General features: G+C 36.6%; 1 protein-coding gene across 4 annotated transcripts in view; it reads right to left on the reverse strand.

Moving 5' to 3' along the window:
* Window positions 1-22,567, reverse strand: part of ATP6V1A (ATPase H+ transporting V1 subunit A) — a 56,140-nt gene that overhangs the window by 28,711 nt on the left and 4,862 nt on the right. For 3 of the 4 annotated variants that reach the window (XM_032630440.1, XM_032630443.1, XM_032630441.1), the window contains exon 2: window positions 1,997-2,091. The exons of the other annotated variant lie outside the window; for it this stretch is intronic. In XM_032630440.1, the coding sequence (XP_032486331.1) occupies window positions 1,997-2,081 (85 nt within the window). In that variant the 5' untranslated portion in view covers window positions 2,082-2,091. The remainder of the gene's footprint in view (window positions 1-1,996; window positions 2,092-22,567) is intronic. 4 annotated transcript variants of the gene reach the window in all.

Below are 22,567 nucleotides of genomic sequence, written 5' to 3' on the forward strand. Positions count from 1 at the left end.
GGTGCACAGGCTTCTCATGGCGGTGGCCTGTCCTTGTTGCAGAGCACAGGCTCTAGGGCATGCAGGCTTCAGTAGTTGTGGCACACGGGCTCAGCAGTTGTAGCTCGTGGGCTCTGGGGCGCAGGCTCAGTAGTTGTGGTGCATGGGCTTAGTTGCTCCACGGCATGTGGGATCTTCCAGGACCAGGGATGGAACCTGTGTCCCCTGCATTGGCAGGCGCATTTTTAACCATTGCACCACCAGAGAAGTCCTGATCATGTTGTCTAGTAAGCAAAAATTACTTTTCTGGAAGGAGGGGAATGTTGTACATTTTCAGATATATAGAAATAAGTCTTTTTTTTTAAATTAAGGAATCCACTTCTATGACTGTCATGAAGCCCAGGCTGAGTTAACAGCGACAAGTTATGGAAGTAACAACATCCCACTCTGGACTTTCTGGTTATAACCACTGTCTTCTCTCTCTAACCTCAACCTCTCGATATCTACCTGTCTTTGTCTCTCTACCAGACTCATGAGGCCTCAATCCCTGCCCTCCTATTCCCTGGAAGATGCCAAAGCCAGCTATGTAAGAGGCCTTTTCAGGAGAAGACGACTTCTGTCTTCCCAGAAGACAAAGCCTCTACTGTGCTTTATGAGGCGGATAGCAACCCCAAACCACAGATAGGTTGGGACCTGCGCAGGCCTCAATGGAATAAGTCTATTTTAATATTTAGCCTTCTGATACAATTAATTAGATCTATGAATTAGGTAATATTCGAGTGAAAACTATTAAGGTGTTAATATTTATTTAACATTGAACAATGGAAATTTATTAATTTTTTAAATACTTACCTCTGAACCTATATATAAGAATAGTTAAGATGCACCAAAATACCAGAGATCACTAACATTTGAAATCATATTTCATAAACAAAAGTATGCCATTTTTCTACTACCTCATTAAGTACTTAAAAATTATAAATAGGTTCTAAGAGCAGTTAACTACAAGTTTCAGAAAAATATTTTTACCTAAACTCTTTTGATAGTGTTCTTTTACCTTTTCCCTAAGAGTTCTTGTGTATAGCCTGTCTTTCCTGAAGACCTTACGATCCTCAAGGGGAAAAATTGTTTCTCTGAATGGCAAAAGAGATTGAAAACAGTGAAATATATTATCTGCTAATAAGTTGAAGCTCAAACACCAATTTCTAAGTGGTAGAAGCTTCTTAGGGAGGAATAGGCACAGTGACTGACAGTGTTTTCTTTGCATTAACACCAAAAAGTGTCATCACCTCTTCTGTGATTAGAACAAGAAAAAGACTACAACATGACTTTGTAAAAAGATATAAGGAAAAACGAATTTCCATGGCACTAAAGATACAAATCAATGAGCAGCTTTACCTATGGAAACTATGAACCACATTTCGCAATAGAAGTGTGGAATAATAAAATGAATACTAGAACAAAATTTATTATTTAAAATGCAGTACCCCAAGTGTGGGCAGAACAAACATAAACTGCTTTCCATTCTCATCATCATGTCATAAGACTATTTTCCTATAGGTAGCTAGTTATGTGATATCTGAATAACCATTCAGAAGGATTTATACATGCAAAGAGCCAAGGTTGATATTTCTGAGAAATGCTCTGAAAGCAATTATTAAAATTCAAATCCAATTAACAGACATCTAGGTATCACATACTAAAACCTATAAACTTTATAGTTTTTTAACCTCACGCTTAATAAAAAAAATTAAGACATATAACACCAACTATACATTTATATAATAAACAGGATATCACAAATTAGTACCTCAATAATTATCAAATTTAGATAATAAATGTTACAGTAGCCCTTATGATGGAGGTATTACCTCAGTCTTATAGCAGCTATGACATCTTTTAAAGACAGAATTTATGTAGGTGAACAGAAACTTGTGTATTTCTGCCTAAAACATCTTGAAAAGACATTAATTGATGTTAGGAATTTTTACTATTGAGATTATTATGTATTACTTACCAGGTCCTGAGACCCCATGCACATAACCAAACGTGCTTTCTTTATCTTCATCACGTATTTTGGGTAGCTTGGAGAAATCCATCATGTTAACTTACCTATGGTAAAAAAAAAAAAAAAAAAAAAGAATTAAGTTATAATTACAAACTTTAAAGCAAAAGAACCAATATAGGTAGTGAACTTTGGTGTATTCTTGAGTTATTACCACTTCTTCAAAGTAAAATATAAAATTCTTAAGATTTGGTTAAAAGTACCTCATTCTTGGATAGTCTACAGTTATTAAAACTCAGAATTATATATCCGTATGCAAGACATTCAATAGAAAATACCCCATGGAATGTAACAGACTGTGAATTCTTTCCAACCTCTTATCTAGCCTGACAACATCTTGCCCTCCCATTATTTCTCTGACTGCCTCTCTAACTACTCTTCCCCTTAATCAGGCTGCATAAACACTGAACTCTTTGCCATTACTCAAAGCACATACACATTCTGCCTCAGGGTCTTTGTATATGTTGTTCCCCCTGTCTGGAGTACTCTTCTGCCAGATGTCAGCTTCTATATACCTCCTTCAGGTCTTTCCTCAAATGTCCCCTTCTCTGAGAGGCTTCTCTGCCTATCTGCCCATCTATTTAAAATACCTCCCCTCCTTCTCTGCTTTATTTTTTTATCATCTAACAAGTTATATCTTACATTTAATAAATGTTTAAATGTAAAATCTACCTTTAAAATATTTCTGGGATAATTTTTCCCTTTTTTCTTTTTTTTAGCAGAACACAGAATAGTGTAAGAAATTTAGTTCAACTTCTTTACTTTAGAGATGTGCAATCTGAAAAACCCAAACAATGAACTATTCAAGTCCAAATAGAAAACTGGTTACAGATCCCAAAGTAGAAAGTTTCTATGTAACTGCTAGTCTAACTTATTACTGACAATTTAATAAAGAAGATAAAATGTATGTACATTTAAAAAGCTAAATAATGTCTCCAAACAACCATAAAGTAAAGGTCACAGATCAATATGTAATAAAGTATCAAATAATACACACTTATTTACTAAAAGTTCAAAGATTAGAATGTTTGGGGAAAACATCTTGAAGGTCAGGTATAATTAGCATAGGAAAAGGAAGAGAGTAAAAGGCATTTCATGTGGGGAAGTAACGAGAACAAAAGAAGGGAAATAAAAATCTCAGGAACCGTTAACAGCCTGACTGGAATAAAAGGTTTATGTTATGGCAACGGTGAGAAATAAGGATAAGGGAGACTAATTTGTGGGTCTTGAAATGAATGCCTACTGGACTTTATCCTACAAACAATAGGAAATAACCGAAGATTGAGGGAGAACTGTTATAAGAATAATGATGTTTAACCAATCTAACGTTAAGTAGGGGAAGGGATGCAGGCATGAAGAGAAGTTGAAAAGCTCCGGAAATAGTTATGGGGTGAGTGTCAGTATGTTACCAGAGTTGTCACCAGACCCTTGCTCAAAACCCACCAACCTCTCCTTGGAATAGGAACTAACATATATCTTTAATCACAGGGTCTGGACACAAAGAAAGGAAGCTATAGGAAGAGAAAAACAAAAACCGGACAGAACCAGCTGAAACCAAGATGGCGATAAATCTTAACTCCAAGAGACCCCGAGTCTCTTTCTACACTGATTTTACTACATTAGTGTACTAAATGACACACCTACTGGCAGCCGTGACTGGAAGTCACTGACCAAAAAAGGACAGAAAAGTGGTGGCATCCCATTTCCAGGAAAGCCTGCCTCTTTCCCAGAAAACTAATGCATATGCATCCCCATCATTAGTCGCACTCCTTCCCCCCATTGTCTTTATTCCTTAAAAGCAAATCCGTCTTGCCATTAAGGCGAGAGCTTGATTTGTGAACTAAGTTCCCACTTATCCATTCTCTGGCCACTGAATAAAGCTTCTGTTGCTTCAATTTCTGCTTTGGTTTCATTTTTTGGCTGCTGGAACCCGAATGGAAAAAAACCTTCTCTGTGGAGGCAGAGGGCCTCAGTGGGCTAGGGCCCGAGCAAGGGTTCATACAACTTAACTGGTAACAAATGGACTCAATTTATTAAATGTTTACTGAGCTCCTACCAAGGAAAAGGTACTGTGTTAAACTTAGGGAATAAAGACTATGAATAAAAGGAGATTTCACTGGTTTTAAACAACTGTACCATAAGACAAAATTACTTAAGTGTTCAAAATGACAACACATTGGGAGAAAAGGAGAAATTGATTCAGATGTGGGAAAAGTGTAAAGCAATGGGGATGAGTTAGGGGAACAGGTAAGAACTGGAAAGTAAGTTTCAAGGCTGAGTTGAGTCCAAATAGAAAGAATACAGAAAGAGAGGAAAATCAAACCCTGAGGCTTAGGTATTAATTCAGGCAGGGTACAGTGGTGTTTTTCAGTCTTTCTGGAGTCATTGAAGGATGGCTGCAGAACCCTACACTCCTTGGAATACAATTTGTAATCCATTAACCAAGGTATCAAAGAATTCGGGAAGGGTGTGTAACAATAAAGTCATTAACAGTGGAATTCTGGTTTGATACACTTAGTGCCTTCAGAAACAGGATGGTGTACAGGGATAACAGGGAAGAATTAAAGAGTGATTAAAGAAACAAGCAAGAGTAAAAACAATTAAAGATCAAAACCATATGGCGATTCACTTTGTTATACAGCAGAAACTAACACAACATTGTAAAGCAATTATACTCCAATAAAGATGTTAAAAAACCCAAAAATCAACCACATGGCGATATGGGAGACCTTCCAAATGAGAAGAATATGATCAAAGGGGCAAGAAAAGTACCAACACCTTAAAGATGGTATCAGTGATAAGGTAGAGACTATCATCACTTTGGTCATTTATTGATAAAGATGAAGTTAGTGTATAAGTCCTTAGAAATCATGGAAAAATAATAATAAATCTGATATTACAGTCACAAATGTCAATGTAAAGGAGACAAGGATTTTGGTGTCAGTAGGAAAACTGGAGGAAGGGCAGTTGAGGGAGGAAGTAAAGAAAAGGGGAAACTGGTTTATTACGATTTTTCCAGCCTCCTAAAGATGCAGAAGGGAACTGTTGAGGAAGTAGGAATGGGACTGCAAAAGATTAGAATATAAAAAGATGAAAGTTTTTCTAGAAACGACTTAGATAACAGGGGAAAAAACAAAGTTTAAAGATAAGCATTTATTTGGGAAATGGGCTGGGCAAAGTCTTCAAAGAAGTACTAAACAAGCAAAGGAGGTCAAATTTTAATCTCCAGAAAATCAAAGATTTTCAAAGTCAGAAGAGAACTTTATAATAATACAGTCTAACTTCTTCCCTAAATATGGGTATTTCCTATGATACATGATCATCTGCCTATTAAAGTGGAAATATCATGAAATATTGGGTCAGCAGGCTTAGGAAATATCCTGATTCTACCAGTGACACACTGCAGGAGATCTTGGACAAATCAAAATCTCTTAATATCTTCATTTGAAAAACACAAGTACCACCTACCCTGGGGCTATGATTAAATTACAGTTTGTCAAAATGTTCCTTGTGAGATGTAAAATGCTCACAAAAAATTCATCTGTAATACCTACCATTTAAACAGGGCTTCAGTTTTGAAAAAGCCATTCTATTTTCAGAAATCGCCTCTTAGAGAGTTGTCTTGTATCCAACCTGAATCTACTTCCCCAACTTCTACCCTCTGGCCGTTTCTTCCAACTACTGCAGCCACACACAGTGTCTTCCCTCCCGGAGGAATTCTCTTTGGTGTCAACTGTCCCTCAAAGGATAGACTTTTTCAGATCTTTCTCCCCTGAGGCTACCCTCTTCCGGAAGTATTTCAGATATCAATGTTTCTTTTAAAACAGAGCAAACAAAATTAAAAACTGTATTCTAAATGTCATATGAGTAAGTTCTGAAGAGTACCACTTTCATCTGTTCTGGCTGCTTTCTTTTTATTGAGAAACAGAGACCAAGGCTTTGAGTCAGACAAATGAAGTCTGAAATTATAAATTGTGCCCTTGAGCAAATCAAATTCTTTCAACCTTTTGAGACTCATTTCATCTGTAAAATCTACTGGGATTGTTGTGAAGCACCTAACAGTAAGCCTAACAGAAAAGTATTACTGATGACTACTAACTTTATTCTGTTAGTACAAGCTAATATTGCCTATATTTCTAAAAAGAACCTAACATATTCTTATCTTCTTGTTATATGAACCAAATCTAGTCAAGTGGCTAGTTTTTTTCTTAGCTATTATGTGTATTTTACCATAACTTTATTTTCTAAAACTAAGTAGATTTTATTTTAAGCATCAGTGATATGCCAGGTGCTGTATCATAGACTGAAAATACAGTGGAGTAAGAACAGTTACAATAGGGTAACAAATGTGCTCTCATAGAGCAGTGCAGAGTGATTTAGAAGAGGCATCTAACCTTGACTTGGGCAGGACAAGAGTGACTTAGAGGAGGCTAAGCTGAAACTTGAAAGATGAGGAGGCATTAGAGTATACAGTAGAACTTTCTTACAGATGCTTTAAATCTCCTAGGGTTCATGAAGGTGTTCTAGAATGTTCATGAGGCAATAATAGTATCTGTTCTGATTTTTAAAAACAGGTGTTTACATATTTTCCCTTTTAAACAACAACAAGAGCCTCCAAATGTATGAGCAATAATTAGTGGAAATCAAATGAGTTTGTTCATGATTCAGCTGCCTTGTGAATTTATCACAAGGATAATCCTAGCCACCATAGGAAACTGATGATTCTACAGTTTTAAACTTTATTTTTAGGCATATATTGTTTAATTTATGCCAAAGGCAGCAGGCATTAGGAACAGTGATATCAAACTAATAAGTGAACCAAGAGCCTAAGTGATAATTCTATAAATTCACTTAAATATGCTTTTCACCAGATCCACAAATTTCCATTCATCTGATTAATATTCTTAAAACAAATCAAGATGATTCTACTTTTTAAAAAGTCAGTGTTTACAACAGCCAAGATATGGAAGCAACCTAAATGCCCATCAATAGATGAATAGGTAAAGAAGATATGGTATACAAATATAATGGAATATTTCCCAGTTGTAAAAAACGAATGAAATCTTGCCATTTTCAACAACATGGACCTAGAGGGTATTATGCTTAGTGAAATAAGTCAGACAGAAAAGGACAAATACTGCATGAGTTCACTTAAATGTGTAATCTAAAAAACAAAACAGGACTTCCCTGGTGGTCCAGTGGTTAAGACTCCACACTTCCACTGCAAGGGGGCACAGGTTCCATCCCTGGTCGGGGAACTAAGATCCCGAATGCTGCACTGCGCAGCCAAAAGAAAAACAAAACAAATGAAGAAACATAACAAAACACAGAGTCATGGATACAGAGAACAAACAGGTGGTTGCCAGAGGGGAAAGAGGTGGGGGAAGGAAAGAAATGCAAGATTAAGAGGTACAAACTTCCAGTTGCAAAATGAATGAGTCACAGGCATGAATGTACACTGCGGGGAATACAGTCAGTAAGTATAAAACCGGAAGGAAAAAAAAGTCAATGTTAAGAGGAGAAAAACATGATGATGGTCACAAGTAATTTAGCTTTTTGTACACCACTGTATGATATTCAGAGAAGTGGTTACAAATACATTCAAAAACCAACTCTTAACACATCTTTCATGATAAAATAAGAAAATTATGAAAACACCAGTTTTTTTTTTTTTTTTGCGGTACGCAGGCCTCTCACTGTTGTGGCCTCTCCCATTGTGGAGCACAGGCTCCGGACGCGCAGGCTCAGCAGCCGTGGCTCACGGGCCCAGCCGCTCCGCGGCATGTGGGATCTTCCTGGACCGGGGCACGAACCCGTGTCCCCTGCATCGGCAGGCGGACTCTCAACCACTGTGCCACCAGGGAAGCCCAAAACACCAGTTTTTAAAGTATAAAATGTAGGAATTCCAGGCACTTTTGTCCATTTTTGATGCTTCAACATGTTAAATTTTAATCTCGGCTTCAACTCAGACCTTTATATTTGCTGTGCCCTGCCTAGAATGTCTTTTCCTCACTCTCATGAAATAGTCCCTCTCCTCCCATTGTCATCCTCAATGCTCTTACCCTGCTTTTCTTCATAGAACTTTTAACTACCTGAAAGAATATTTTTTCTTTTTAATTTACTTGTTTACTGTGGTTAGTATAAGCATCTGTATCACTCCCTAGAATACTTAGTTTCATGAGGGTAAAGAAAACAGTGCCTGGGCAAAGAAAAAAGCACTCAGTGAATAGTTACTGAATAACTTCATACCCCCTAATACCATCTCCATTTTACAAATGTGGAAACTAAAGAATGGAGATGTAAGTAACTTTGCCCAAGATCACAAAACCAGCAAACAGTAAAGGTGGGATTATGAACCGACGCAGTCTGACATCAAAGCCTATGCTCTTTAAGCACTGCACTCTGCCTCCTCAATTAACTAGGCTGATTTCTATTGTACACATCTAAACAATCCTATGTGGTACAGCGGACAACAGTCTCTACCTCAAGACTATATGCTTTATCTTATTAGACACAGAGCTGCAACATTCAGATTCCACTTCAAGGAAGAGGATAGCCAACAGCTGTCAGCCCTTCACGGATGCAGAGAGCTGCCTTGCCCACATTCACACCCTTCACAGAGCAACCTGCACCAGGTGGCTGAGCAAAGTGGAGGTATAAAGAAAGGCCCAGCCCTATCAGCCCAATGCGGACGTCACAAGCAATAAATGCTCACTCCAGATCATCCCACCTGGTCAGCTGAGGCTTTGTCGGGCTTGCATTGCATTTGCACTTCTTCCCCAGACCAACTCTGTTTCCGTCCCCTTCCTTTCACATGTGTTGATCCTTAAGAAAATCTTATACACCAGACTCCTTTTAGACATCTGATTCCAGAGAACCTAAAATACTTACAATGAACAAACTGAATAATTCCTGGATAACTGAAACTTAGACTCACACTTGAAGCACTACAATTTTTGGCCTGTTTTCTGTCTTAGTAATCTTGTAATTGGTTACTTTGGGAAAACGAAAAAATACAAAAGTGGGTTTAGAAAGCACGGCCCAATAGGCAATTCTCCGGCTAAGGTTCCCATGCAACGAAAGCCTTAGTTTCTGAAAGGAACTTGCTCCTCCTGCTTCAACATAAACCTTAGATACAGCCCATCACCAGCAGTCACAGGAAAAGAAGTCTAAAGTACTATTTTCTGATATTGGAAAATATGTTTTCCTGGTCCATAAGTTTCAGGCTCCAACCTCTTAACAGTTAAACACTTTGAGAAACTTCCAAGGATCAGTCCAAGGTACTAGGCTTTCTTGAATATTAAAATTTGCAATTCCCACAGCACTGACATAAGGATACACACACACACACACACACACATATAGATAATATACTTCTAAAGCTTTTTCATCAAAGCACCCCAATTGCAGAAGAACAAGTAAGCACTAAAGTAATAAATACCTCCCCACCACTTCCCCAGAATCTTGACAGACAACAGGATGTTACAGCAGTCCAAATTTCTTTGCTCTTGTATACCCTCTTAACCCAAACAAGTTTTGCCCTCTACATCATCATGCACAATGTGTGTTTTACAAGAAAAATATGGAAGTGTTTCCTCCCCACAGATAAAATAAAAATGATGAATTAGGTAGACATATTATATTGACAACTACTGAATAGGGCAAAGCATATAGCAGTTTGATAGACATGGTCATACAACGTACTAATTTGTATCCATTAACCACCCTTCATTGTTATCTATGAAAAGAGTGAAAATAAAAATACCCCACTAAAATCTTCTGCTTCACTACTGAATGCTTATGTATCTATGTGAATAAGTATAGGCTTTTTTTTTTTTTGGCTGCTCGAGTGGCTTACGGGATCTCAGTTCCCCAACCAGGGACTCAACCCATGCGCTCGGCAGTGAAATCGTGGAGTTCTAGCCACTGGACTGCCAAGGAATTGCCAACGTAGGCTTTTAAAAATGTTAAGACAACAACCTCCCAAAACAGTTTAACGTGCTATAAGCAAATGATACTGCAAGTCAGATCATACTGAAAGTTAATCTCATGCCAAATCTCCATAAGATCCAAACTATCAGGATATGATTTAATCCTACATGAAGTTTTATGTGCTATGTAATAACTCCTTTCTAATACGATATGCAGCTATTATTGTTGCTTTCAATCTTTTAAAAAATAAAAGCATGATATTTACTTTAAAAACAGTTGCTTTCGATAAAACAATGTGTTATATGTACCTGCACTCATAGAGAAATCAACTCGATTATATTTTTAAAATTGGCTTTAGTTGTTAGACTCCTCTTTTAAGGATAAAAAGTAAATGCAATTAAAACCAAGCTTCTGGGGACTTCCCTGGTGGCGCAGTGGTTAAGAATCCACCTGCCAATGCAGGGGACACGGGTTCGATCCCTGGTCTAGGAAGATCCCACATGCCGCGGAGCAACTAAGCCTGTGCGCCACAACTACTGAGGCTGCGCTCTAAAGCCTGCAAGCCACAACTACTGAAACCCACGCACCGCAACTACTGAAGCCCGCACTCCACAACAAGAAGCCACCGCAATGAGAAGCATGCAAACCGCAAAGATGAACAGCCCCCACTCACTGCAACTAGAGAAAAGCCCACACACAGCAATGAAGACCCAGTGCAGCCAAAAAACCCCAAAAAAACAAAAAAAATCCAAAATTCTAATAGTCACAAACTGTAACCACCTCCCATATTTGTGAAAGATTAAAAAAAAAAAAACCAAAACAAAAAACCCTGCTGTAGAAGGGGAAAAATCCAGATAGCACAGGCAACCATCAGATCTAATGAGTCACCAGTCTCTCCTCCAAACGCTGCAGAACACTGCAGTGGCAAATCACAACACCAGAGGCCCACTTTTGTTCCTTCTGTTTTACAAGATCCCTTACAAATTGCTATTGGTTAATGCACTATACCTAGTAATTTCATTACTCAAAGAAATGTTTTCACGACCAGTCTTGGATGATACAATTGCTGGAGGCAAGGGTAAGGTGTTATCTAAAAGCTAAATACCAAGGTTCTAAGACAAGATTTATTTACATACAAAATCCTTAATTGATACGGTGGCACTTCATTGTTACTTAACATAACACTTGGAAATGTACATCCTATCCAACTGACTGAAGACTATCTTTGGAAATAATAGATTATTTTTTTTAAGATGAAGAAGAATCTAGTTGATTAAAAGCAAATACTTATTTTCATACACAGTTTACCTTCTTGGGGAAAGGCATCAAGAATCTAATATTTTTATGCTTGCTATAAATTATAACGAAAGTTATAGAATTGGTAGAATTCTAGCTAATAGCACTACCTTATATTCACAGGGTATAGTACACATTTTGTGAAGTACTTTTCTATTCATTTTATTTAACCAACCTCCCTAGCAACACCATTAGAAAGGCTTATGTGTGGGCTTCCCTGGTGGCACAGTGGTTAGAGTCCGCCTGCCGATGCAGGGCACACGGGTTCGTGCCCCGGTCCGGGAAGATCCCATATGCCGCGGAGTGGCTGGGCCCGTGAGCCATGGCCGCTGAGCTTGCGCATCCGGAGCCTGTGCTCCGCAACGGGAGAGGCCACAACAGTGAGAGGCCCGCGTACCGCAAAAAAAAAAAAAAAAAAAAAAAAAAAAAAGAAAGGCTTACATGGCAGATTACTGACTAGCATCACTAGTTCCCCCTTTTTATCTTGTTAGCAAAACCCTAAATTGGCTGAAATTTTGGTAGACACATCAAGGTAATTCCAGGTCCCCTGTCAATGACTGGTTTGGAAATGAGCATGTTATGATGTTCTGACCAATAAGAGGTAAGGCACAGTCTACTGGGGAGCTTCTGGTAATGATTTCTTTGCTCTTTTAAAATATACAGGCCATGAAAAACACTTTTTCCCTTGGGATCTGGTCATCTGCGTGGGACATGCAGCCATCTTGGGACCTTGAAAGAAGCAAATCTAAGTAGCCAGGCCACCTTGCTAAGGACAGCAAAACTGAAAGACAGAAAGCATCTGGGTCCCTGTTGCCTTTATAACGAAACAGAACGGAGAGGATTTCAAGAATAAATATTTTTATATGGTATACATATTTCATAGTGTTATTTTTTTTAAAGGATAGGCCAAAAGGTTAAGAATAAAGGCATCTATAAGGTCATTACTTAAATAGTTCACAAAAAATTACTTGAGATGGACTACAAGGAAATATGCAGACAAAAGTGGGAATCAGAGTAGAGAAGTATAGAAAGATCACAGATGGCAAACTGGACTAACAGAATCAGAAAAAATTTATTCCTACTACAATAAAATTTTTTGAGGGCACACACAGATAACACCCTTTCACTTATTAAAGTACAACTAATCCTGTAAAAGAAACAGTAAAGATAAAAGGTAGGGTGGACAATTAAGCTGGGAATAGAATTCAAATCTTATTGGCTACATATACTTATGCTTTGATGACAAGCTTATCCACAAACAATTCTGATAGCATTTCTAGAAATAAACAATCACAGATTCCTTTCACTTCAAAATTTTATAAATAAAAGTGGGTTATACTGAGGTGATAATCCAAAGTATTAACCAGAATAACAAAATACTGTATTTAGTGTATAAGTTCTATGGTTTGAAATTTATAGGCTAGAAGCCTATGACCAACGGTAGAACTGTCATATGAACAGACTCAAGTATCCCTGCCTTCAAGGGGCATAAATTTATCATTTTCTTAACTCTCTTCCCTCCACATAGCATGGAGCCTTGCACAGCAGTAACTCAATAAAATGTTCTGATATTAAAAACAGATAAACTACTACTTGTTAAGCACATATCACACTCCAGGCATTATGTTAAAAAATAAACACATCTCATTTAACCTTTAACAACAGTCCTAGGAGGCAGGTATTGTTTGATTACGAAACAGGTTTTGAGACTTTAAGCAACCCCCTCAAGATTAGAGCTATGGAGTGGAGAAGTCCGAATTTAGTCTGATTTTAACATCTAAGCATTTATAATACCAACAAATAATTCAAAAGACCTTATTTAGCCAGTAGCTTTAACCTCTATTATCTTAAAAAAAAAAAAGCCCAGGATGCCTCTTTTCCATTATTAACTGACTCTATGTTAGAATGGCAAAGAATAATACGCAGGCAAAAGGGAGAAGATGAAAAAGAGATGATATAAGATCATTCACAAACTAAAGAGCAAGTAGTATAACAACCAAGAATTGACTGTTTCTAGAATATCTATCTCCTAAAGAACTAAGACTTCTAAAGAACAACACACAATGCTGTGTTTTATTAATGCCTAGCTTTATAACACAAACATAAATAACTGATAATAATAGTAAAAATAAATTTAACTGTAAAGTAAATGGGCATATTTGGAACTAATAAGAATATTAATGAAAACAGACCCAATATAATTTTGCTACAGGGAATAGTAGTAGACAACTTCTGGTTAATAGTCTGTCATAAATTTGGAATAATAAATTTACCTGAAACAGTATCTGAGAAATTCCTCTTATTTTTCTTATCTCTAAGACAAAACTTATTAAAGAGTTAAAAGTTATAGTGAAGCTAACATTAATATCCCATAAGACTTCTATGTGAATTTTTAGAATATTTCTTGATTTCAGATTACAAAGAAAAAAACGAGTCACTGATTTTATATTTTAACTTACCAAGAATGTAAACAGCCAAAAAGATAGCTAAATGATACAAACAGTAAAGAAAATAAGCATTTGTTACATACTTCTGCTTAAAATTTATTTTCAGAAGCAATATGCTTATAATTTTTAAAATACCCAAAGAAAAGTCTCACAACTTGAATACTGTTGACTTTGATGTTATTTCCTCACAATTTTTTATATAATTGTAATCAATACTATAATACAAATTGACATATTTTTAATAAGTATCATCTTAAACAGTACAATATTCCATTAAATGGATACCATAGTTTATGTAATAATTCTCTTTAAACTACAGTACCCCACTTTTTGTTATTTATATATAAATAAATAAATAAATATAAATATATATATATATTTTTTTTTCGGTATGGGGCCTCTCACTGCTGTGGCCTCTCCCGTTGCAGAGCACAGGCTCCGGACGCGCAGGCTCAGCGGCCATGGCTCACGGGCCTAGCCGCTCCGCGGCATGTGGGATCTTCCGGCAGGCGGACTCTCAACCACTGCGCCACCAGGGAAGCCCTTAGTGGTTATTTTGTTTGATGTTATAAATGCTAGAACACCAAATAATTATACAAAGAATAGATAAAATCTTATCTCCATTATTCTGCCTGGTATTATTATTTAAAATTTTACAAACAAATATTAGCTCAAAAGGCTATACAGGAACTTCCCTGGTGGTGTGGTGGTTAAGAATCTGCCTGCCAGTGCAGGGGACACGGGTTTGAGCCCTGGTCCAGGAAGATCCCACATGCCGCAGAGCAACTGAGCCTGTGCACCGCAACTACTAAGCCTGCTCTCTAGAGCCTGAGTACCCCAACTGCTGAGCCCACGAGCCACAACTACTGAAGCCCACGTGCCTAGAGCCCGTGCTCCGCAACAAGAGAAGACACCACAATGAGAAGCCTGCACACTGCAAAGAAGGGTAGTCCCCACTCGCCGCAACGAGAGAAAGCCCACGTGCAGCAACGAAGACCCAACGCAGCCAAAAATATAAAATTTCATTTATTTTTTAAAAAAAGGCTATAGAACCACACACAGAAATGGACAACTGACTAAAATGGACAATTTTACACAATTAAAATGATGGGCAAGAGATCTTAAGATATACTGCACGAAGAAGACCCATGAATGGCAAATAAATACATGAAAATATGCTTAATATTAGGAAAATGCAAAGGAAAACCACAATGAAATGCCACTCCATACCTAGCGGGGCTAAAATTTTAAAAGACTGACCAAAGGAAGTGTTGGTAAGGATGCAGAACTAGAACTCTCACGTACTGCTGGTAGGAATGTAAAATGTACAACCACTAAAAAAACAATCTGGCGGTTTCTTAGAAAGTTAAGCATACACCTATCATATGACCCAGTCATTCTACCCCTTGGTATTTACCCATGAGAAATGAAAGCTTACGTCCAAACAATTTTACATGGATGTTCATAGCAGCTTTATTCATAACAGCCAAAAAGCAGAAACCACCCAAATATCTATCAACAAGTGAAGGAATAGACAAATTGTGGCATTTGTGGTATACAGTGAATACTCGGCAATAAAAAGAAATGCATCATTGAAACATGTAAAAGTAAGAGATAGACCCCCCCGCCCCCACCACCCTGGGCAAAGGGTTCCATTTATATAAAACTCTAGAAAATACAAACTAACCTATAGTGATAGAAAAGAGATCAGTGGTTCCTTGGGGATGGGCAGTGGGGAGGTATAGAAGGAAGGGATTACAAAGAGGCACGAGGAAATTTCTTTTGAGGGTGATGGATATGTTCACTATATTGACTGTAGTGATGGTTTCATGGGTGTATACATATATCAAAATGTCAAACAGTACACTTGAAATATGTTTGCAATTATGTCAATTATACCTCAATAAAACTTTTTTTAAAAAGCACAAAGTATTGACAATATCACTCCTGTAAGGGCATAATGCTTACACAGAATACATCATATTCACTTTTGTTTTTACTTGTGAACTAACAGTTACAGAAGACTACATGATGCTATGTATGCCTATGATGCTAATGAGAGAACCTTAACCCTAGGAACAGCTGAAAACCACCACACAGACTTTTGTCTGTTTAGAATGAACTAATGTGGCTCTTGATAAGGCTGTGGGCACCCACTTGTCCAGTCAAGTTCGGCAAATCCTGAGAATTTCCAGTCCCTTATTAACAGCTCAGGAGTATATTAGTCAGAAATGCCTCTAAAGTACTCATCTTTGTTTCAGAACAGGGCTTAATGGCAATATCTTGTGTGAAGATTTAGGAATATTATCTTGAACTGTCGAGCCATGAGGCATAGAAGGGTTTGTCCTCCAAGATTCAGGCTCAGCTCTAATATTTTAGATATCAAAGTTGCTACGGTGCAATGATGCATTTGGAGGGTGAAGGTAGAGGGAGTTATTGTGTTGTTTTATTCTTCTCTGAGGTAGAAAGAGTCTACAATAAAGAATTAATAGTCCTTATCATTGCCTATTTTTAGGTACTTCCCCCACCCTCCTTATCCAACAGCATCTTTGGGTGAGGATGAGATCATATTTAAAATACGCACACACCACTGAACAATAGCAGGTACTATAAATCTACATTCAAGCACTGCAGGTGTACCAAGTTGGGACCTGAGCATTCTGTATTTTAAGTGTCTGCTTTGGATCACATTGAAGAGTTTGGGTGTCACTTGGCCTATTCTTTGGATTAATAAGAGATACTTTCCTTTCTTGAAACAAATGAAATAGAGGACACTGAACAGAAGTATGTTATAGTCAAAATAATTTGTGGATATTGTAACTCATGTTAATAAAGTCCCTCACTGTCTGATTCTGCATTACCTAAGACTAGTACTTATAGAGTGACAACCCATTTTTCACAAGATACAGTTATTCTCACATTTAGCTAGCTATCACACTCTAAATGTTCGTATTAATTGGCAATCTGATTCCCTATGTATTATTTGAGAGCTCTAACATAATTGTTTTGGTTCATAAAATCAGCAACTTTCACAATTATTAACAACTGTAGTATTTTACTTTTAATAACTTACATTCAAACTTCAATTGATAGAATTTCAATGTATGAGTCACATAAACAGCACTTCAAGTTATATCTAGAATGTTTACCATTATTTGAAAGTAACAAAAAGTCATGACATTTGTCAGACCTTGATCTCATACTGACACTGTTAGATACTGATTAGATATGGGGTAACCTATGCTATCACATGATGGTAGGTCACACGTAATTCAGGGATGCTAGAAATGTTAAAGGCATCCAGCTATTCAGCTTCCCTAAGACTCAAGCTAAATGGACAGATTTTGGCAAAATACTGAGGACAAACCTGACCTTCAGTGCATCCCTAAATTGGACAATAAGTTGGCAATACCCACCAAAATTCAAAATCCTTTGACCCACCTCTTCCATTTTTAGGAATTTACTTTATGCGTACAAAATGTGCTATTAACAAAATAATCTATTACAGCACTGTTTCTTACAGCAAAAGACTGGAATGTCCATTAATATGGAGACGACGTCTTGAGAGCTGTGGTGTTAAGATAGTAATCTCTGGAAAAAGACTCTCTGGGTTCAACTCCAGAGTCCTATTACTTATGAACTGTGTAACATTGGTGGGCATTTAACCACTCAAAGCCTAAACTGCCTCATCTGTTAAATGGGGATAAAACTAACACCTATCTTATAAGGTTGTTGAGAGCCTTGCATGACTTAATTCAAGAAAAGTGCCTGATACAGGAGTAAACTCTCAAAAAATTGTTGTGTAGGATGATGATGGTACATTAGTACAACTGAATACTAGACTATTGTTTAAAAGAATGTGGCATCTTTAACTGTATCAATGTGGAAAAATCTCCAAGGTAACATTGTTAAATGAAAAATGTAAGGCCTGGGAATAACATGACAAGATGCTACCTTTGTGAACAAATACATGAGAAAAAAGAGTAAGGATGGAGAGACGGGGAGAAAACGCACACATGTGTGAATATAAAAATTTTACTGTATTTGTACATGTATTATCCATTCAACTTAGTTAAAAATATTGAGTGATTCGATGAGCGCTAAACCAATTAAGCCAAGTGATAAAATTACTATATATAACTAATTAACTGAGCAAAGAGCATAGTAACTAAATAATAATGGCAAATATGTACATGGCTCTTATTATGTAACAGTCATTGTTCTAATCACTTTTCTTATATTATTCATTTAATCCTCACAACACTTAATGAAATAAATATACTCTTAATATCCTTATTTTAAAGCTGAGAAAAATACAATACAGAGACATAAAAGAAACTTCCCCAAAGTCACACTGCTAAGAAGTAACAGAGCCAGGGTTTGAGCTAGTCTGGCTCCAGTACCTACACCCCTAACCTCCTTGCTTGCTATGTTGCCTCTCAACACTACTCTAAAATTACTTTTTATTTACCTATATCCCAACTCTTTTCAAAAGGAATTTGTACATTCCTCAAAAAATGAAAAACAGAACTCTCATATGATCCAGCAATTCCACTCCTGGGTATTTATTTAAAGGAAACAAAAACACTAACTAGAAAAGATATATGCACCCCACTAAGTTCACTGCAGTATTATTGACAATAGCCCAGATATGGAAGCAACCTAAGAGTCCATCAACAGAAAAATGGATAAAGATGATGTGGTGCGTGCATACAATGGAACATTAGCTGTAAAAAAGAATGAAATCTTTCCATTTGCAACAACAGAGATGGACCTATAGGGTATTAGTGAAATAAGTCAGAGAAAGACAAATACTGTATGATTTAGTTATATGTGGAATTTAAAAAACAAATGAACAAACAAAACAGAAACAAAGTCATAGATACAGAGAACAAACAGGTGGTTGCCAGAGGTAAGGGGATTGAGGGAGGAAAGAAACATGTGAGGGAGATTAAGAGGTACTAACTTCCAGTTGCAAAATAAATGAGTCACAGGTATGAAATGTATAGTGTGGGGAATATAGTCAATAAGTATGGAATATCTTTGTATGGTGACATGTTGTAACTAGACTTATTGTGATTATTTTAAAAGGTATAGAAATATCGAATCACTATATTGTATAGCAGGAACTAACATAGTATTCGCTTTAAGTCAATTATACTTTGAAAACAAAAGAGATCAGATTTGTGGTTACTAGAAATAAGGGAGCAGGGGAAGGGGTAACCAGATGAAGGTGGTCAAAAGGTACAAACTTCCAGTTATAAATAAGTGCCAGGGATGTACTGTATAACATGATATATAATTACATTACTGAATGTTAAATATGAAAGTTGTCAAGAGAGTAAATCCTAAGAGTCTTCATCACAAGAAAAAAATCTGTTTAACTTCCCTTAATTTTGTATCTATATGAGAGGATGGATGTTTACCAAAATTACTGTGGTCATCATTTCATGATGTATGTAAGTCAAGTCATTATGCTGTACACCTTAAACTTATACAGTGCTGTATGTCAATTATATCTCAATAAAACTGGAGGGGAAAAATGTGTACAGTTTACAATAAAGAACATATACATAATTAAGTTCGTAAAACTTTTAAGGAAAAGGGGAAACAAAAAATATCAACATGAGAAACAAATACAAATGCTTTAAACATATAACAAATCTCACTCTAAAGCAGGGGTCCCTAACCCCTCGGAACCCGGCTGCACAGCAGGTGAGTGGCAGGCAAGCGAGGGAAGCTTCATCTGCCACTCCCCATTACCGCCTGAACCCTCCCCCCACCACTGCACCACCCCCTCCCCACCACCGCCACCCACCCCGTCTTCAGAAAAACTGTCTTCCATGAAACCGGTGCCAGATAGCAAAAAGGTTGGGGACCGCTGCTCTAAAGCATCTGTTATTTTCTATTACAGCTTTGAATGATATATTAATTTCAGATTCTTAAAAGGACTGAAATCAAGTATTAAGTAACTTAATTTTGCTTCTTTATAGGCATTCTTATTTGAAGCTTTCTAAGGAGAGTTAACATTGTATTTAGTTTTTTCATTCACCAAAACCCAAATGTGGACTTTCCCTTATGCTGACCGTCAAAAAATTACGTCAGGTAACAGACTCCATAATTGTGCAATATGCTCTATTATCTCCAAGGCAGAAAACATTTCTGGAGGACTTAATATCCATACCAAAAATAAAATTTGTAACCCTATCTGGTAATGCCTATCACTTTTCTGTACATTTTTAATGACAACTTCTTATTGGATGCCCATGGGTTATCACATACCCAAAAATTTAAGGAGAGTTTATGGAATTAGCAGGGTAATTTATACACTTTCCCCTCAGATACCTAAGTAATTAAGACAAAAAAAAATTTCAGACAATTGCCATTTCTGGCCATTTCAAATGGAATTCTTCCTTTTGTTAATTCCTTCTTTGCCCTAACAGATCTTTTACTTTTAATTAATTAACTTATTAATTAATTAATTTCTGGCTGTGTTGGGTCTTCATTGCTGTGCGCGGGCTTTCTCTAGTTGCGGCGAGCAGGGGGCTTCTCTTCCTTGCGGTGCGCGGGCTTCTGCTGCAGAGCACAGGCTCTAGGTGTGTGGGCTCAGTAGTGGTGGCTCGCTGGCTCCAGAGCGCAGGCTCAGTAGTTTGGCACACGGGCTTAGTTGCTTCGTGGCATGTGGGATCTTCCCGGACCAGGGCTTGAACCCGTGTCCCCTGCATTGGCAGGTGGATTCTTAACCACTGTGTCACCAGGGAAGTCGCTTCTGTTTAAAAAAGGTAGTTTTTTCTAATTACAGAAACACTACATGTTCATTGTAAAAATAAAAACACATAATACAGAAAAGGGTAAGAAAATAAAAACCACCCAAAATGCCCATCCATGTACTGAGGTAACCACTAAACATACACTTTGGTGACTATCCTTTCTGCAATTCAACTTGTACAGATATGCACAAACATGTAGTTTTATGCATGTGTTATTGTGAATACCCTGCCTTTTTTCCTTTGTCTTTCTGTTTTCTTTTGCTTACTTCCTCCTTCCAGTGTTGACAATCATATAGGCATATACAAAACTCACGGTGTTTTTCAGCTGTTTAACAAAAATGGGATCTCGTTACATATTTTTCTCTAAACTTTGCCTTTCTCACTTAAGATACATGATGGATCCTTTTAGGATGTATTTGGAAATCCTTTTGATTCACCAGTATGGATTTAACTTCAATTTTTTTTTAACTCCTACTTTTAATGGACTTTAAAAACACAAAATTTATAAGTTATATACCAATACCCCTACTGACAGGCATTCCCTTTGCTCCCAGGTTTTTGCTACTTCAAACACTGCTTCAATCGACATTCATGTGAACACTTGCTACTTGCTGGTGTTTTTATTCTAAGGAAAAGAGTCCATACGGTGGGATTGTTGGATGGGAGAATATGTATTTTTAATATTAACAGATATTGCCTGATTGTTTACTAAAAAAACTGTAACAATTTACATCTCCACTAGCATTTTATGAGAAAATCCTTTACCACTAGCGGTAGGTTTACCACTTAATTTCTGCTAATCAGAAAAAAATTTTTTCATTGTTAGTATATTGACTACTAGTGAAGTTATACATCTTTTCATAAGTTTGTTGAATGTCTAGATTTCTCTTCTTGAAGTTCTGGTCATATGCTTTACCCATATTTCTATTGTGTGGACTTTTTCTTAATATGTAAAAGTTCTGACAAATGTTAACTCTATCTGTTATACATATTTCAATTTTTTTTTCAATCTGGCTTTTGTCCTCTATTTTTGCCATTGAAAAATTCTTCATTTCTAAAAAAAAAAAAAAAAAAAAAAATTCTTCATTTCTATGTGTTCTCATACACCTGTTTATTTTTATGACTTTCAGATTTCCTATCTTGGTTTAAAAGGTCATCACTACATCTAGATTGCATATATAAAAAAATTTTAGGGATTAATATTTTTAATCTTTTATTTTAAATATTTAAGTTTTTAATCCATCTTGAAACTAGTTTCTGCATATGCTGCAAAGTACTGGCTCAAGTTAATTTCTTCCAGACAGACAAGCTGTGTCAGTTACATTTACTATATATGTCCCCATTTTTCCCACTGGATTGAAATATCACTTCACCGTGTATTAAATTATTTTATATGCTGGGATTTACTTCTGCTTTTTAAAATTCTGCTGAGCTTACAGAGGCCTAAAAACATACCTGCACCTATAAACTTAAATAACATATTCAGTTATCTGGATAAGTCAAAACATTTTCACTTAGGATATCCAAGTAATTAAGAAGAAATCATCATTTAAATGCCTAATTCTCCATACCAAATTAAAAAATTATTGCCCAAAGCAATAAACAGTGATTGTAGGAACTCAAATAGAAATTTTAAAACTTTCTTAAATCTCCTAATCTAAGATGACTTATTTTGATGCATTTCTGTCCATCTTTTTCAATATGTATATACAATCATTACTACACATACAGTTTCTGTATCATGCCCTTTCTTCAATTTTATAAGTGTTTTCTAATTTAGTCTTCTCTATTTTATTGTTAAATAAACACTTAAAAGAATTAAACTAAGAAATAACTAAAACAAAACAAAGTCTGGTTGTTTTTCATTGCTCAAGCACATGTGCAGCTTCTGCATTATATCATGCATTACCCATTTTACTTTCAATGAAATAAGCTTAACTATTTTTCAGAAAAGAAATAAAACATGGCATGTTGTTGATATAATTTTTAAAAAGGTTTGTCAACGAAAGAACAATGGTTTCTACAGATAGCATTAAGATTCAGAAAAACACTGAAAATTTTATTGTAGTAGCTAGTCA

This window comes from Phocoena sinus, chromosome 4, assembly GCF_008692025.1.
Source record: "Phocoena sinus isolate mPhoSin1 chromosome 4, mPhoSin1.pri, whole genome shotgun sequence".
Lineage (NCBI taxonomy): Eukaryota > Metazoa > Chordata > Mammalia > Artiodactyla > Phocoenidae > Phocoena > Phocoena sinus.